This window comes from Lingula anatina, chromosome 3, assembly GCF_051362555.1.
Source record: "Lingula anatina isolate TDL-2025a chromosome 3, LinAna3.0, whole genome shotgun sequence".
Lineage (NCBI taxonomy): Eukaryota > Metazoa > Brachiopoda > Lingulata > Lingulida > Lingulidae > Lingula > Lingula anatina.
This window is the reverse complement of record NC_141769.1, coordinates 6,800,873-6,818,269: the sequence shown is the minus strand read 5'-3', so window position 1 is coordinate 6,818,269 and position 17,397 is coordinate 6,800,873. Positions and strand designations below refer to the sequence as shown.

Genomic DNA, 17,397 nt, shown 5'->3' with positions numbered 1-17,397 from the left:
AGTCTGTGTGGAATAGGGGTATAAGCAACATGTTGGCCATCAGATGTCAGTCTGATCACCAATGGAATTTGCGGAGGGAGAATTGATTTGCGTCCCCGCCCGTCATTTCTTGAATCCGCCACCGATTTATATCCTTGATTTAGACATGTATCCCACAAAATCTGTGGCGTTAACATGGAAAAGGGGACAGTTGGCAGCAAGTGTATATCTACACGTGTATTGTTACACCAAGTTCATCGCTTAGTCATGTCCTGATTGGGCTTTTACAGTAGGCACTTATCAACCAATTAGAGATTTTGACATTCTTCATGTCACTTTGAAAATTGCCTACAAAGGAGATCACTGTTCAGCTCTGAAAATATTGGCTATGTTCGACAATTTATGACATGAAATTTAATACAATCATAGAAATGTGATTACGTTGACATTTGGTCACAATTGGTTTCGGAGCGATACCTTTGGTCGTTGCCTGCGTAAATGTCGACTATTCACATTCCGCAACTTGTTTACATGCAAGACTATGCAATTCTAAAAAAAAAAAAAAAGAAAAAGAAAACGAGCCATCCACTAGGACAAAAAACACTGCACGCACTAAAAAGACACGCCATCTTGAGGAAGGCCTATTACTGCACTGGCGTGTTAACGTTCTGCACATGCTTTTTAACGTGCGCGTGCTTCAGTGTAAGTGCGCACTGTCTAGAAACTTTTTTTGTATTTTGCAAACGATATGCATATATTTGACTATACGCAAGTGAAGAAGATCGTCGCCTTTAAACGATTTATTATTGAAAAGCCCATGGAGATTGCGATAGACTCTGGCAGACACATTTCACATTAGGCTAACACATTTCCTCTAAATTATTTCATCTGTATCATAAATAAGATGTCTTACAGAAAATTAAGCACATTTCTATGTTCTAGCCTGAAGTCCTGGATTTGGATCATTACTTGTTATTTCCGATCCCGTCCAAATTGTGGGTTTTTCAAATACTATTTCGTTATCTCGGAGAAACAGCGCTAGTAATGGCATCATTATTCTTATTGGCAGACACTGCTGTGAATATAATGTCCTCGGTAACGTGGGGTTTTAATGATGACCGGAATCATGTTGCATCAATAAAATGACTTTTGTCGAACTTGTAGAGTCATTTTATTGATATTTTCATTCAGCGTACGTAACGTCATCATCGCGCCTTTACTTTACCACGATTTTGAGGATCTAAATAGTCCCCTTAGCATCTACCAGTAAAACAAGTCTTCATGCATGCATTTGTCCTCTACGCGACATTGGTTTACTTTTAGGCGGAAATCGGAAGGTTGGTAGAAAATAATCCTTGAAAACGGATTCTGACTCTATTTTCTGTTTTCTATCTTTTTGCCTTAAAATCCACGTCAATTATGGTTCTTTCTTTGTATAACTTCAAAAAGTTTTCAGCATCAAGTATTAGTCATAACAGACGTATCAATGACAAGTTTTGGTGGTACTTCTACATAAAATAAATTCTTCCACTTCAATTTCATTCATCTTCATTTACAAAAGATAAATATCTGAAAAAAAACTAGTTTTGGTATACAAATGACCATGGTCTGTCTCTTCAATTCCAAAAATAAAACTAGCCCTAGTCTAGGAGTCTGAAACCAAGAAAAAAATAGATAAATGGAGAGAAATGTCGATCATTTATTCAAAGACGCCTTTAGGAAAGCAGATATTCTTGGCAAATGTAATATATGGCCGCTAGTACGTCAAGCAAAAACATCGGCCCTTGTGAATACCAAAGATAAGGCATAATTAGATTGTGAAAATGATACCATTTGTAAAATAAAGTTACACATTAAACGGGAGTTCTTTATCTGCGAAATATCAACTGTCGAATTAGTCAGGCATGGGATATGATAGAAAGTGATCTGGTTTATCGGAATTTGTCCAGGATAAAAATTGAGGTAATGTGACGTATAATATTGGAGTCTCTCTCTCTCTCTCTCTCTCTCTCTCTCTCATTTTGATGAAACACTGATAATATAGGGGTGACGAGCAGTGAATTGAAAAACCTGAGGACATTCACCCCGCATCTCTCATTCTCTCTTTCTGCTGTCTTACAAAGACTAGTTTAAAGAGTTAGTCACTACAATCAATGTTCACTTTACATCCTCTCCATGGTGATAAAACGGCGTAAATGCTCATCCCACCCATCATGGTTCATTTGTCAAAGACAATGTGGAGACACTGATAGTGCAGTGAAGCTGAAACGCTTCGTAATTTCCTGATAGACGGCATCCAGTCAATATATGGGTGTATCTCTAAAAAGAAGTGACAAGAAATGGTTCACATTTCATGGCGAACGGTTACACATTCTCCTAGTTTTAGCAAAGTGTTGGGAAATATAGCGAGAATCAGAGGCATGAAAGTTTTCGTAGCTTTGAAGAAACTTTCTTTTCATGTCCGCAAAACCCCACCATAATCGGACAATATAGGACACAGCTTTGCAGGTTAATGGTGTGTATATTTCCTGTTTCTTAGAGGGACAAGTAACAGATAGACACATAAAGCTTTATTTGGATAAATGAAGAGGCAGTTAGAATGTAGCAAAACAAAAATAATGAAAACAAATTAGTCTTGTAGGCTTAATTTATACATGCACGTCATAAATCTACGAAAAAAATGAAGGTCACGACAAAAAAAAATCTATGCCGTAATTTCCTGTGAATATCTACATTAAATTTGTAATTAAAATGTACAGCATGTTTATAGAAAAACACAGCACTACATTTTTAAAATTATGGTATAAATAAATAATTCTAATTTCCTATCACTAATAGTGAACAAGAGGGAAGGAGGGGAAAAATTTGAAAGCACGGGATCCCAAATAATGCTCCGGTTTATTGCTCCACGCACGTTATATTTCTTCAACAACACAGCGGTATAATTTTCGACCAAAATACCTTTTTTCATGATAAAAGAAATTTTATATTGCGATTGCGTGTTATAGTAACAATACAATTACCTATCTTATCGAGGCAGGCGGAAATTGTGGCTCTGACTCACGGAATATCCTGTGTCTTTCTTATCAAGGGACTCCGGTTACCGGGATGCAGGTAATTTCCTTGCAATTTCTTCAGAGCCATTGTGGAATATTGGGTTGCAGACAAAACGGAGATCTGCAGAACACGCTTGGTTTCGGAAGTGTCCGTTCAATGATTGCGTTTGTTGAGACCAAGTGAATGCGTTGTTCATGCCGAGACGGGAGTCCCTGCAACCGCAACTTTACCTTCTCTCCGGATGAGGGATTCACTTGTGGTATGTGGCGCAAAAACTGGCTTCAATTTTTAGTCGAAGAGAGTGGTCAATATAAATGTTTAAGGTAAAATTTCAAAGAAATGCACTAACGTATTGGGCTTAAACATTGGCCACCAATCGTGTTACAATAAATTTGGTTTTATTCACTTGGGACAATTGATTAATATCGGGTCAAAGTCTAAAAGTTTGGACCAATTTTCGAGCTCATTTTTTCTTGTAAAACAGACCCCATGCAGAATTTGTCCTTGCACAGTTAGGCCCTTAATTTTATCATCATTGCTGTTGTGAAAAGCGCATGAAAAACGCACAATATTTTAATTCTATTAAACAATTTTTTTTTTACATTTTTTAAAGATATGTATTTGAATTCTCTCACACTTCCATATAACAGTTCATTTTATGTCAGCATTATACATATTATGCCTTAATTATAAGTATAATCATTTTAGTAGTTCAAATTTAATACTAAATATTATACTCTGGTAATGAATATAATTCATGTAAACATTACATCTTAATAAAACAGATAACACATGTTCTTTCTGATGCACCACTAATGTTAATTTTAATTTGATTAAAATCACAATGTGTACTCATTCAGACTTCTTCTGATTAATTGCACTGAACATTTCTAAATGCATTTTCTCATGAATTCCTCCTACAATAAATAAAATATAAACAAAAAAAGCATGACTAAAAATAAATAAATAAACATTTACTAAAAATACAATGATCACTGCTGTCTCATTATAAAAAATAGCATGCCAAAATATGACCATCTACCTTCAGCTTTTGTACTACACAATTTGTCCAAATACTGCTCTTGACCTTTGTGACCACTGTCTGAATTGCACATAGATGAAATGTAAGTATTGCCAATTCAGAGAATAAGATGTGTTCACAAAGACTAGAGATTGGTCCAATTTTTAACAAGTATAGATAACACAGATCCCTCTGTATTCACAACAGGGTTGAGATGATGCCTTCTAAGTTCTGCTGTGAAAGTGCCTTCCATCTATCTGCATATGTACATACTCACCAATTACCATAGCATGTGGGTATGTAATTTGCTTCATTATAATGTTACAAAATAAATAAATAAATAAATAATTAAAGATTCTGAAGACTTGCTAAAGAGTCAACAATGATGATATATCAACATATCTTCAATCCAATAAAAAACATCTTTCAACAACTTACTCAACGTGGTGTGGATTTTAAGTAGAGTAAACCATAAACCATTACACAGACCAGACATTTTATGACAACTTGATTGCAAGTTAAAGTTGTTGGAATTGCTACCAGTAGCTTTAAGTCATATAATGCAATCCATGTACGACTTTCTGATAACCCTGAATGACTAATGCTGTTGAAAGACAAGATCGGATCAAGAAGCCATGTTTGACACTGACCATCTGATGCGATTTTTGGCGATATTTTTTTAAAACTGACTTACGTATTGATCTTCATTACAGCAGGTGTCTTTCACCTTTTGTACAGAATATCATAATACAACTTATGACTTGTGAACTGCTTCTTCATAGTTCATCTTTGTTCTTTTGTTTTTCATCTTCTGTTTCTGTGCTCTCTAACAGCTCACTATTTAACTGCATTCTTTCATATTCCTCACCTTCTTCAGGATCTCTAATTGTTTCCACTTTTGGAATATAAGTCCTTGACTGTATTATCTTTCTCTTGTCTACATTTCTATTGTCTGAACTAGAGATATGGGTTTCATCATTTATGTCTTCATCTTTTTCTTTAGTCCTGTCAGAATTTTCAGTTTTTGTAGCATACTGATCTTCCTCCATTGCACTGGGATGTGGCTCATCTTGAAGGCTGGGCTCAGTGCTGCCCTCTTCTGACTGTTCAGATATTGCCTCCATTTCCTTATCGGCATTCCTCCTCCATTCATCTATCCCATCCAGCAACTGGTCATTTGGCACAAGTTTCTGAAGCACTTTATTAAAGTCATTCTCTGTGTTGATGTTTAAGGTCACTTTGCTAACATCATCCTGAGAAGAGTGAAGAGGTGGGAGTTTTGCTTTGCCTTCATCGGAGGAGTCTATTTTTATAAATATTGTTCCGGCATCGTTAACGTAAACCCCTTCTTCCACCTTCCTAAAACCAGCTGGTATACCCATGTGGGCATTGTCTGCTGGACTGTTTTTGTTTTCCTCGAAATCTTGAACTCCAGCATAATGTTCTTTACCACTGACTGAAGGGTCAATTTTTTGTGGGTCTGAAAGCACTTGGATTTCCTGGGCGAGATCTCCTATATCCTTCTCTGTGGCTTCATCCAACTGTTTTTCTCCTGATACAAAAACGCATTCTAAAAGCTTTGTTAATGCTTGTCTGTAATTTGCCTGCTTTTTCAACTGAGCAAAATTTGTGTGCGACTTCAAATTTTCAAAAAATGCTATATATGCTGTTCCTAGGTCCTCCTTGGCTAATTTTTCCTCCAAGGCGAGGCCATCAAAACGGAAAGATAGTGTACGAACGTTATTTGGATCATCCATAATTTCCATGAAAGGTTCAGTCTGGGTCTTATCTTGTGGAGTTTCTACGTATTCAATCTGGATGGCAACATTTTCTGTTTTTAGCTTCATGTAATATATTTCTCCAGGACTTAACGGTTTATTCACTTCTTCATAAAATGTATCTTTGTACTTGAAAGTGTTGACTTTACCTAAAAAAAATTTAAGACATGAAAAAAACATACATATGGCAAGTAAACTGCTGAGTAAAGTCAGGGAAATTCAACAGCAAAATAAGCAAAGTTAATTATAATATACTGTCTTTTCCTACCTAAGATGATTAATAGTTGTGACCATGGTCAGACTTACAGTAATGCACTTTTAAATTTAGAGGTTCAACAAATATATTGGATTCTGGTTATCCTTTATATCTGTGTTGAAATCCTTAAAAACTACTGCCCCTTCAGGCCACTGGGGTGTAAGAATCGACTAGTTAAAAGCAGAACTCCTGGCTATTAATTAAAGGGATAACAACTGTTCATTTTGGCAAAAAAATGAATTTTCCTGGGGTAAACAACAATTTTTCCCATACTTACGAATGGTTAGTGAATCCATTTCTACATTCAAATTTAGTCCCTGTTTTTTTTTTTCTAGAAAGTTTTGTTTTTTTGTAATAATATCTTACGAGATTATTACAGTGTATAGCCATCTATGGAGGTCAAGTGGTCGGATGACAAGCACAGAATTCGGAATAATTGCTTTAACTGCCATTTTTTAGGTGAAATAGAATATATTATACTTCCAAGGGTTGTTTACAATGCTTTTATTGTGAGATATATATCTCACACGAAGAGTTGTTAAACCTTTAACTGGACATTTATTAAATTTTTCAAGTTCCAAGTTTCTCATCTTTGAGCCTCTCTCCTTATGGAGATAAAGACTGGTGAATTTCACTTGGGATGGTAAAAGACAAATCAAAGAGCTGGATAATGGGTGTACAGATCAAAGATTTTTCAACAGTTTTAAAATTTACAGTTTATCTTGATCACGAGGGGAAATTGCTGAAATATCAAAATTTTCTTTCTGTTACATACGGGTCTTATACACTTTGTACACCTTTTATATTCTCTATGTCTTATATACTGACTCATGTCCTTAGCCTTGTGGCCAATGATGACATCCAGATCTTGGTGTTCAGCCAGGGCAGAAAGCAGATCTTGTCCTTCCTTCTGGAACAAGAACACCATGGGAATGTTCACATCCTGTTTCCCATCCCCTGACATGGCAAACAATGGAGCAGACTTGGCTGTGGAACCGGGGTTATGATCTAAAGGATGAAAAAAATGAGGTATATTAAATGCTGTTGTACGTTTTTTTTTAAACTTAAATTTTCTAAATCCTTTTTATCACCAGACACTGTTCATAATCTCTTTATAAATACATAAAGGAAAAATGATATCAAAATTTTTGTTCATTTTGTTTCAAGTTACATGGGACAAATGATATTTGTTAATTTTGTTCCTATTAAAATAGGAGAAATAATATTAGTTAATTATGTTCCAATTTAACATGGGAGAAATAACATTTGAAATTTTGGTCCTGAGCAATACCCATACCTATGACTATTCCCCCAGAAGCCCCCACAGCCTGCAGCAGCCTGGCCTTGTCAATGAACATACAATCTCCCCTTTCCATTATCACAATCTTCCCCTTCAACTGGGCTGCGTTGGTAGGTGATGTACATGCTTTAAAGGGGTCTGCCACTGCTACCTGGGCACGGAGCTAAAACAAAAGATGGATAGAAGCTTTGTCAAATCATGGTATTTCACAGCGTGGTATTTCACAGCAATTTGAAGGTGTAGCTAGAAATATGTTTTAAAGTTTGATGTCAACATTAACAGATGCATGAAGGTTTGTTTGATATTTTTACAACAAAGAGTACTTTTTTTAATCTAGAAGCTTTGTAAAGCCTCTTTTACAGGAAATGGGAGAAAATCCTCTTAGGAGAAAATTTTACATCCCTGTACCCTAAAACCTAACTCTTCCAAGCCCCCCCCCCCCCCCACCCCCCCACCCCCCAAGACACACACTTACCCCAGGTAAATTGGTAAGTTTCTTTCCAAACTGTGCTGGCCCTGCTGACAATACCACTTTGCCATTGTATGGTGGAGACATCAGCTGTACAACACGGGGCTCCTGTTGGACTGAAATAGAAAACAAATACATGGGTCTCTTCATTGTCTATAACTCAAGCTGCACAGTACAATATCAATGCAATACAACATAACTGTTACACCACATTATCATGAAAACAATCACAACTTACTGTCTGTCTGCTGAGCTTTTGAAAGTTCTATCATCTCCTGCATGAACAACATTCCTTCCTCGGCTTCCTCTGATGATGCAGCCTGAAAAAGAAATAAAAAATTCAATTGAAATTTCTGTAAATATTTCGGTGAGATTTACGTAACAAACATCTTAATTAAATTACTCAGTTGCCCAACAAATGAAATCTACTTATCAACCAAGAAGTGTGAGGATAACAAGTCGCATGGTTTTCCACTTATTAAGGGTAAAAAGTGCATAATGATAAAGACAGAGTGTGTCTGTCCATATAAAATCACAGTACCCAAGACACAGTATGCAACTTGATATAATAATCACCATCATTTTTATAATTAAAAAATCCTGGTACCTCAGAGGCAGTATGTAGCAGTTGTACTCTGCCATCTGACATGGTGGCCAGTCGTATTCCCATCCTCTTCAGAAGGTCCAGCTGGTCAGCGTTGCCTGCTATGAAGTCCGCTGCCCGCAATCGTGGAACTCTCCTGTTTTCAAGAGAGAAAAAGTGAAATATACTATTCATTGATCATTTTTTCAAAACTGAATTGCTATTGTATAATAACAGTATTTCTAATCTTCATTCATCTTCCTTCTAATACATCTGTTCAACAACCAAATTGATATCGCCAGTTACAATTAAGAATTGAAATCTTTTATGTGACTTCACTTAGTGAAAATAATTTATCAGTGACAACATTACTTCAAATATTTAATTGGACATACCCTATGGCTTGTAATATTATATTTCACAACATCAAAAAAAAAAAAAAAAAATTCTTTTTATCACTTTAATTAATATACTACCTTTAATCACCTTTTCCATGCTATTTTCATTTTGTAACAACGACCACATCTGAATTTAAGTATATTGGCAATAGTTTGATATATACTTTCATTACCTTTCTTTGGGCTTAGGGCAGGCACTGTTCACGACATCTCTTAGTGACTTGCGGAGGTCATGTGCAAAAGAACCACGATTACTTGTTGGATTTGGACATGAGCGCTCAAACCGTTCATCTTCAAAATCTGGAGCTCTAGCATCCTGAAGTGAAAACAATTTATTGTTAAAATAAAATAAAAATTTTAAAAATAAATCATTGAAAGAAAAAAAAGTTACCCCAATGAAAATCTACAGAACTAAGTTAAAAGACATGGAATAGTGATCTGGGACCAGTTCCAAAAATGAACTAACTTTAGACTAGCAGTTCACTCAGATAAAGTAAGAACTGGTTCCAAATATTCCACAATTTTTGGGCTTTATTTTACTACCATGGTTTCAATTTACCAGTTTTTGGAGTGAAGCAATGGTCAATTTTCTCTCTCTCTCTCTCTCTCTCTCTCACTCACTCACTCACTCACTCACTCACTCACTGACACACACACACACACACACACACACACACACACACACACACACACATACACACACACACAATTAACCAGATAACTCTGTATCCACTTACAGTGGTTGCCAATGGTATTTTCCCAGCCACAGGTTTAGTCCAGCTATAGTTCCCCACAGCCAGACTTAGTGGTAAGAGATGGGCCTCTGTAGTAAACACATACTCATCCACATCCAACACAAGATCTTCCTTCTCAGCAAATAATAGGTATAAATACTTAAATGTCTCGCTTAGCACATAGGAATCCAGTCTGGAAAGAAAAAACAAAATGTTAACATCAAATGTGGGTAAAAAGGAGACAACTTAAGTAGACTGATAAAACAGAGTTATTCTCGACTTGGATAAATGTACCAGAAAGTGAGAGTCATACTCAATCCCACGATCCACCACCTACAGAACACTATCACGTGAATGGTGTTTCTGTGCTTGTATGCAAATTATCTAGTAGTTGACTCTTGGCTGTTGACAATAATAAATCTGTCTCGCCATCTTATCATAGACCAATATATCATAAACATGTATGACACTCATTTTTTTTTTAATCTGAAGGTTAAGGTCAATTCCTCATACAGGTACAGTACAACATTTTGTAATGGTCAGTATACATTTTTACTGCACAGTGTTCCCTTAGTGGACTTCATGGGGCCCAGACGATGTCTCTGACAGCAGCAGATTTAGAATCACAATTAATCCATTATACCAAGTGGACATTGGTCAACCTGACTGAACACTGTCCATTACTGTGACAGACACTCTAAACTTACTGGTCTTCATGGACCCCAGACAGGAAGGGAATCTCTGATAGCCCGCAAAGCCACAATTACTTCATAATTTACTACAGTGGACAACCTGACTGAACTTTGTCCATAAGAGTGATGAAACTTACTGGTCTTCATGGACTCCAGATGTGACATCTCTAATGGCAGCAAAGCCACATGGCACCCTGGCGTACTTCTCCAAGTTATTCAACACTGTCTTCCCAACTTCCAGGTAGTATGGGTCATTTGTTGCCTGAAATGGTGTCCTTAAAACTGTCTCAAGTGTGTCAATTTCTAATGTTTCTAATTTCTATTTTTAAGACTGTAATATTAAACGCACAGCTTTGTTCAGAAAACAATAATATGGAATTGTATGTTTGAAAGCAGTAACTCTTGTCAATTATTTCACCTTATTACGAAAGTGAACATTGTTTACATATTTCACCTTTCAAGGAAAGCTCATATTAGTTATTTTACCTTATAATGAAAGCTTATGGCATTTTAATTTATTTTACCTTATGAAGAAAGTAAGTTGATTCCACAAACTCTGGTCGAAGAGGATGTTGGCCCCAGTGCACACGAAAGTCTGTAGTGAAAGCCTGAAATACGTATAGATAAATACTTGTGAGGTTAACATTAGAGGCCAGCTGAGACATCATCAACACAAATTTTTACATAATTTTTTTTGGTCATGAAAGCAAATGATCCTCAAATGCCTAATGTATATAAAGGGTTTTCTCTATAGTTCTAGATATATCCAAAGATTACAGGTATCCTATCTGAGATTTTCTCATAAAACCTATTTTTCCTTGGAAAAAAAAATTAATTAATTAATTGCTTCTAATCTTGATCCATTGCTTGACACTTCCCTCAACTTGAATTGGACGTTTTGTACCTCTTTTTAATAAATTAATTTTTCTTGACTCATTTAGACTGCCATGATTTTTTAAAGTTATTTTTACTTTTCAGAAAGAAATATTAGTATCAGGTGCTTTTACCTGGGGAATTTTGTCATTTGAAAGAACTAAATTGGGAAAAATATGCAGCTCTACAGGATACATAGAGATAAAAATCTGACTTTGTTCCTTGGGACTTTTTCAAATGAGTAAGGGATACCATTAAATAAGAGTCAAATACTATCATATATTTATAAGGTATTTCAGTAACATAACATACAACTTTGATGGACTTGCAAGGAATCACTATTACAGTTTTTGTTTATGTAGAAGTATTTGTTACTCTCTCTCTCTCTAATGTACATGTAACTCCATTATGACTCAATTAACAATAATAATAATTAATAATAAAGTATACTATCCACAGTCAGCCATGACCAGTAGAAGGCTTTCAATCACTGCTTACCTCTGGTAGGAAGTTATGTCTCTGTGTTATCTGATACAGAAGCTCATGGATTTCTATTGCTGGTTTGATGTCTCCTTTAAGTACCTAAAACACACAAAAATAGCACTGTGAACTAAACAACAAAAACAAACCTCTCTGATATGTACTACATAACCTTGACCTTGCCTGAAATAACTTTCACAGAAGCCTTGTTTTCAATTTTTATACCTTAGGAACAGATTTTAAGTGAAAAACAAGGCTACATTTTGCATGTTGCTGTGTCTTTGGAATGTTTTTACAGACTTGAAGTCACATTTTTTTAAAATGGCCTATTTTCTAATTCATTGATCTACTAAAGCCCATACAGCACAATGTTCAGTTAACTTACCTGCAACCCAGGCCAGAATGCAGTGAGAGCATCCATGAAATGGCGTGTATTACTGGTAGGTTTATGCATGTGCACGTCTAACATGAGAGGTCCCTGGTTCACGTACCTCATTATAGCATCATAATGCTGCAATGACAATGGAAAATCTATTACAACTGCAGCTCAGGATAATGGATTATTTCTGCTCAAATCACGTGTGAACACAGTCATTGGGGCAAAAAATATACACCTGGTATTGCTTATTCATGAAATGTGTTGTTTCTTCGTGATGGTACTTGTGATAAATAAGAGTGAATTTTAAATGTTCTGCAAAAATTATCATTCAGCAACAGGAGGGGGGGAGGGGTTATTCAAGAATTTAGCTGTGAGTGTTGGGTGTGGAAGAAAAGTTTGCTTAGCAAAGTGAGGCAAATATAAAACTGTAGATAAAGTTTTTATCATAATGTGCAGAGTGCAAGGCAGGAAAGTTATGTTATGTGCCCACCCCTAGATCTGCCACTGTTGTGACTAATAATGAAATCTGTACTAGTCTGGTATGTGCAAAAATGTTCACACAGGCAAACACACATCACTCTGAAAATATTAACTCATTCTATTGAATAACAGTGCAATTTGACAAAATATGCCTGATGCAATTACTCATAAATTGACTATGCTGGTTAATTAAGGAAGTTACAGCATTTGTAACAGATCCTGGTTTTGTAATTGTCTATAGGTCTCCCACCTGCATGTGGTTGCCACTGTATGTTAGTAGTGCCAAGCCACTGAGGCATATAGCTTACTTATAGTGGCTATAATAGTATGCTGGTTACAGTTCAGTTTTTAACTTGCTCATACACAGGCCGTCTTTACACTTTTTGGTTAAAATACCACATTGGCTGCAGTGCAGGTTTAACGTTTAATAAAATGCATTACTAGGCCAGAGTTACAAGTACTTATTCTACCGAATATAGTGTGTCTGTTGCAGTTCATGTTAAACTTTAAACATACATTTCTGGGCCAGTATTAAATACAGTGTAAATATTATTAAACATATCACAGCAGGTATAGGATTTTGCCATATATGTAAGTCTTTCCTCCTAAACAAAGAAACAGCAGTGTAAATAGTGAGCACTGATCTCTACAAATCATCATTAACAGACATGGCCTGGGGGAGGTTTTGAAAAAGAGAGATTACTGGTCAGATATCAGAATGTCCAGTACTTACCGTATTAAATCTGTTGAGGTAGGTTTCATCTCCAAGAAGAATGTAGCCTTTTAATAAATACTCGTAATAAGAGTCTATCCCTGCACCTATTCCACTATCTGCAAAACAAGGCACAATAAATAAATAAATAAATAATTAAATAAATACATTAATTAATTTTTAAAAGTCTAAACTTTTGAGATTTTTCTGATGCCAAATTTTTAAAATATGAAAGATAAGATACATACTGAAAACTGAAGATTTAGATTATTTTACATAATTTTTTCTGGGTGAATTCTTACTCACCTCTCCTCACCCAATCCCCATTATGTATATTTATCACAGTTCCAACAAGGTCACTTGAGCGATGTCTCTGCTTCCACAAGAACTCCATGGCCTTGTGCGCTTTTTCCTAACAAAGTTTAGAAGGTGACAGTTGGAAATATTTTCAGGTCATAGTTTAAAAAAAAAGAGTTCATAAAAGGTACTAATATCACATCAACAGGTTTAGATATCACTTTTGAATAGGAATTGTTTCACTAACATATTCAAATTTCAACGAAATATCTAAAATTTTAGACCTAATATGATATGATGTATAATGGTAACTCACTGTTAATCTGTCTAAAACCTACCTTAAAAAAAGACTGACAAAGACACAATAAAATTGTACCTACTTCAAATATTGGGTCCCCTGTAAGTCGACTGAGAGCAGCAAATTCTAGAATCATGGTTCCTGCACAGGCTGTGCAAGTGTCTTTCTCTACTCCTGTTCTAGAGTTCACTTTACATAAACCATACTTTAAATTGACCTGAATGAAAAAATTTAAAAAAATATTACTACTTATAAAAATAAATAACAAAATAAATATATATAGAAATGAGAAATAAAAATCTGCTCAGGTGTTATATCTCTTTTCCATTTTCTCATTAAAAAATACAATTTATTTCGGAACTTTCATTTTTTTATGATGAAATTTTTTTTAATTTGGACTTGTGAAGTCTTACCCTTGGGTATGGTATTCCTGTTGTGGTGTTAAATGCTGGAAGTAGTCGTTCTCCTATGTCTTTAGCTTTTACTAATAGTTCATTATTATACCATAACATCCCTTTCTTCACCCTCTTCAGATATGCTGCTACAACATGGCCTCCTAATAAACCCCTGAAATGATTCCAGTGAAATTATATCAATTTCACAGTCCCAGCATTTGGCCTTGTACCATCCCTCTCATAAAGAATCTTGTTTAAATGGATATATGCCTATACATTACATGCCCCTTATATGTTATGTATCTTAGGGAAAAATGAATTCATTTCGATTTATTTTGATGGCTAGACTTGAAATACATGTAAGTTGCATCTCCAGTGCTTTGCAAAATGATAAAATTATGATTTTGTGTAAAATAACCTGTTCATAGTGCTCATTATAATTTTGTTCACCAGCTAGGAAGGCAATTCTAATGCATAACTTCAATTAAGTCAGTAGCCTGGCTGAAAAACCTTTTGCTCTTCCCCTTTTATTACAGAATCATACAAGATATGGAAACGTAAGTAATCATAGGCAGTTTTTACCTTAACATATTAAAACACACACTCATGGTGCGACAAGTCCTAGGCTAAGAGATAGATAGGCAGTTAAAACATTTTAGAAACTCATTATTCCTGTATCTCTTTTGCCTGTTACTCTCTGAATAATTAGTATTTTTGTATCAGTACAGGTTTAATAAAGCATGGACTATTTTTTACTTACCCAAGTACCCTAATATTAGTTTCAAATACTGACACTACCACATCTGTGTCAAAGGTCACTTCCTGTATCACCAATTTCACCGCATCTTCAAAGTCATCAATTTGTCCCAAGACCTGAACCAAACAAACACAAGGCATTATTTCTAGAAAGTAAACAGAGCAGGGAAGGGGGCTTGTAATTTATACTTTTTATCAGACACACATTTTGTAATAGTGTGATAACAGGTGTTTTTTTTTTTAATTTTTATATCAGCTACAGATTTTTGAGGAAATAAAATTTTCAAAACATAAATTTCTGTAAGATATAATCTTGACATGTTTAAACACTCCCCTTTTTCCATAATCTGATATTTTAATCTCTTTTTTTCCTTCCAAAATAGTCTATCCTGAAATAAGCAATATCCAAAAAGCACCCCCTACATTCTCAATGGTTTATCTTTCCAAAAATAGTCAATCCTTGGGAAAAAGGTCTTACACTCCTATCATAATTATAAACATGGTTTAGGAACACAAAGATATCAGCACTTACCACTAAGGTGTCAAGGGTATCAATTAAAGTCAGAGAAAAGCTGGAAAAGGTTGGAAAAAAACACAATTACAATAATAACACACTGTGCATAGAGAGATGCCGGAGCCACCTATATGTAATACAAAAAACTGAACAAAACTAGGGTCACATTAAAATAGACAACATCAAAAAAGTTTGTATTTCATTTCTGTGAATAATATTATTATAAAATTGTGTAATGAATTGCCCAACATTCATTAATTAAATAATTTTGATATACAAAATGATAAACAAGCAAAAATTGTTAGTAATATCTAGATAAAATCTTATTAACAAGGAGCATACAAAGGAAAGGGAGTAAGGAAGCCAAAGTGAGTCTTCTGATATGTTTTCTTGATAAAAATGTGGCAGTCCAATACTTAATTATATTCTGAGAGTGCCTTAGAAGGAAAATATTTCTACAAGTACCAAAAACCCATTTTTGAACACAATATATAAAATTTCAGCAATTTCCTCAATATTCCCTCTCTAAGATTCACTTTATGAAGATAACCACCATTTCCATGATACATTCCTTACAATAAACCTTCTTTACAGACAAAATAATAATAACAAATAAATAAATAAATAAATAAATAAATAAATAAATAAATAAATAAATAAATAAAAATAATAAAATTTTTGCTAATTTGAAATTGATATGTCATGATCATTTCACTCACTTTCCCAGGGAATCATCCACATCTCCTCTGCTCTGCTCACTTCCTCTGTATCTGCCTTTACAACTGAGTGGCATTAGCTCATCAGCTGGGAAAGCATGGTCCTTAAATAAGAACGCAGAATGATTTTTGTATTTTCAGTTCCATAATCATATGGAAAATTAATTTTTCAAACTTTCAGATGGCTTAGGTTTTACCTGTGTTTAATTCTTAATTTTGTTGTGTTAGAACAGTAACTTTTGATCTCCCTCCCCTTTTTAAAAATATTTTGATATCTAATAGCATCTGTCTATATAAGTGCTACAAAATGACAGCATTTGTCTTTATCTAAACAATTCAGGGAACCCAGCCAGCAGTGGGAAAATGCTACATCAACTTGAGTGCACGAGTGATAATGCAAATATTGAGGAAATAAATTATATGCTAAGCAAGTAAACCTACCATATAAGAGCCATATGCATGGTTGAACATCTCCAGTACCTTTTCCCTAAAACAAGACACAATATTCTTATTCATTTTTGGTATTTAAGCATCCTTTCCCTCCCCAACGAAGAAATATTTACATCTTCGATTAGCAATGTTTTCCTTCTAAGTCTAGTGATTTGGTGACTTTGAACAATGTCTTTGCAAGTCATAGCTATTGAAATAATATGATACTTAGTAAACGATAGCTGACAAAATTTTACAAAATGCCTTTGTCGTTTGGTTAACACATTTTTTTACAAATTACTGTAACTCTCATCTTAATCCTTGCCACGCCTGGATCAGTCAATCCTCGATATCAAAACAAACTTAAAGTTGTTCAAAATGTTGACGCTAGAGAAACAGGAAAATAATACAATATTCCAAAGCAAAAACGAACACTGGAGATATAACTTGAAGTGTCTTATGAAATCAAGGCAGTAACTGACTATGAGTGAGCAATGTGTTCTACTGGTAATTTAGTAATAATCTACAAAATACAAATCACAATGTCAAACAACTTTGCAAGTTGAATGAGACGATAACATACTTGAGTTCTCTTTTCTCCGACGGTTGAATTCCACAAGAAATTGCATGGATAAGTAAAAGAATGAAAATTGTTTGCAGCATCCGTCTTGCTGCAACATCACTATCCATGATGAAAATGAAAAAGCTCCGAGAAAACTCGGATAGTTACTTTAGAGCTGTCAACGTCACCTCTTACCAGCCATCATTAGTGTGTCAGTCTCGCGAGATTGACCTTGACCT

General features: G+C 35.0%; 1 protein-coding gene across 1 annotated transcript; it reads right to left on the bottom strand.

Moving 5' to 3' along the window:
• Nucleotides 1-3,673: 3,673 nt before the first annotated feature.
• LOC106173659 (ER degradation-enhancing alpha-mannosidase-like protein 3) lies at nucleotides 3,674-17,386 on the bottom strand. The gene is made up of 21 exons (XM_087008614.1): nucleotides 17,180-17,386; nucleotides 16,609-16,654; nucleotides 16,171-16,271; nucleotides 15,470-15,509; nucleotides 14,942-15,054; nucleotides 14,200-14,353; nucleotides 13,869-14,003; nucleotides 13,498-13,603; nucleotides 13,213-13,310; nucleotides 12,006-12,131; nucleotides 11,639-11,722; nucleotides 10,792-10,875; nucleotides 10,405-10,529; nucleotides 9,579-9,768; nucleotides 9,015-9,157; nucleotides 8,468-8,600; nucleotides 8,099-8,180; nucleotides 7,867-7,976; nucleotides 7,389-7,554; nucleotides 6,920-7,099; nucleotides 3,674-5,984 (listed from the first exon to the last, which is right to left on the bottom strand). Exons 1-21 carry the CDS (start codon nucleotides 17,284-17,286, stop codon nucleotides 4,834-4,836), a joined length of 3,474 nt encoding a protein of 1,157 aa, XP_086864740.1. The 5' UTR covers nucleotides 17,287-17,386; the 3' UTR covers nucleotides 3,674-4,833.
• Nucleotides 17,387-17,397: the final 11 nt, after the last annotated feature.

Excerpts from the sequence above, each read along its gene's own strand:
- LOC106173659 (XM_087008614.1), bottom strand. The coding sequence starts at position 17,286 with ATGGATAGTGATGTTGCAGCAAGACGGATGCTGCAAACAATTTTCATT. Across the intron at positions 10,530-10,791 it reads CAACTTACTTTCTTCATAAG|GCAACAAATGACCCATACTA; the intron begins GTAAAATAAATT and ends ACACCATTTCAG. Across the intron at positions 7,977-8,098 it reads AAAAGCTCAGCAGACAGACA|TCCAACAGGAGCCCCGTGTT; the intron begins GTAAGTTGTGAT and ends TTTCTATTTCAG.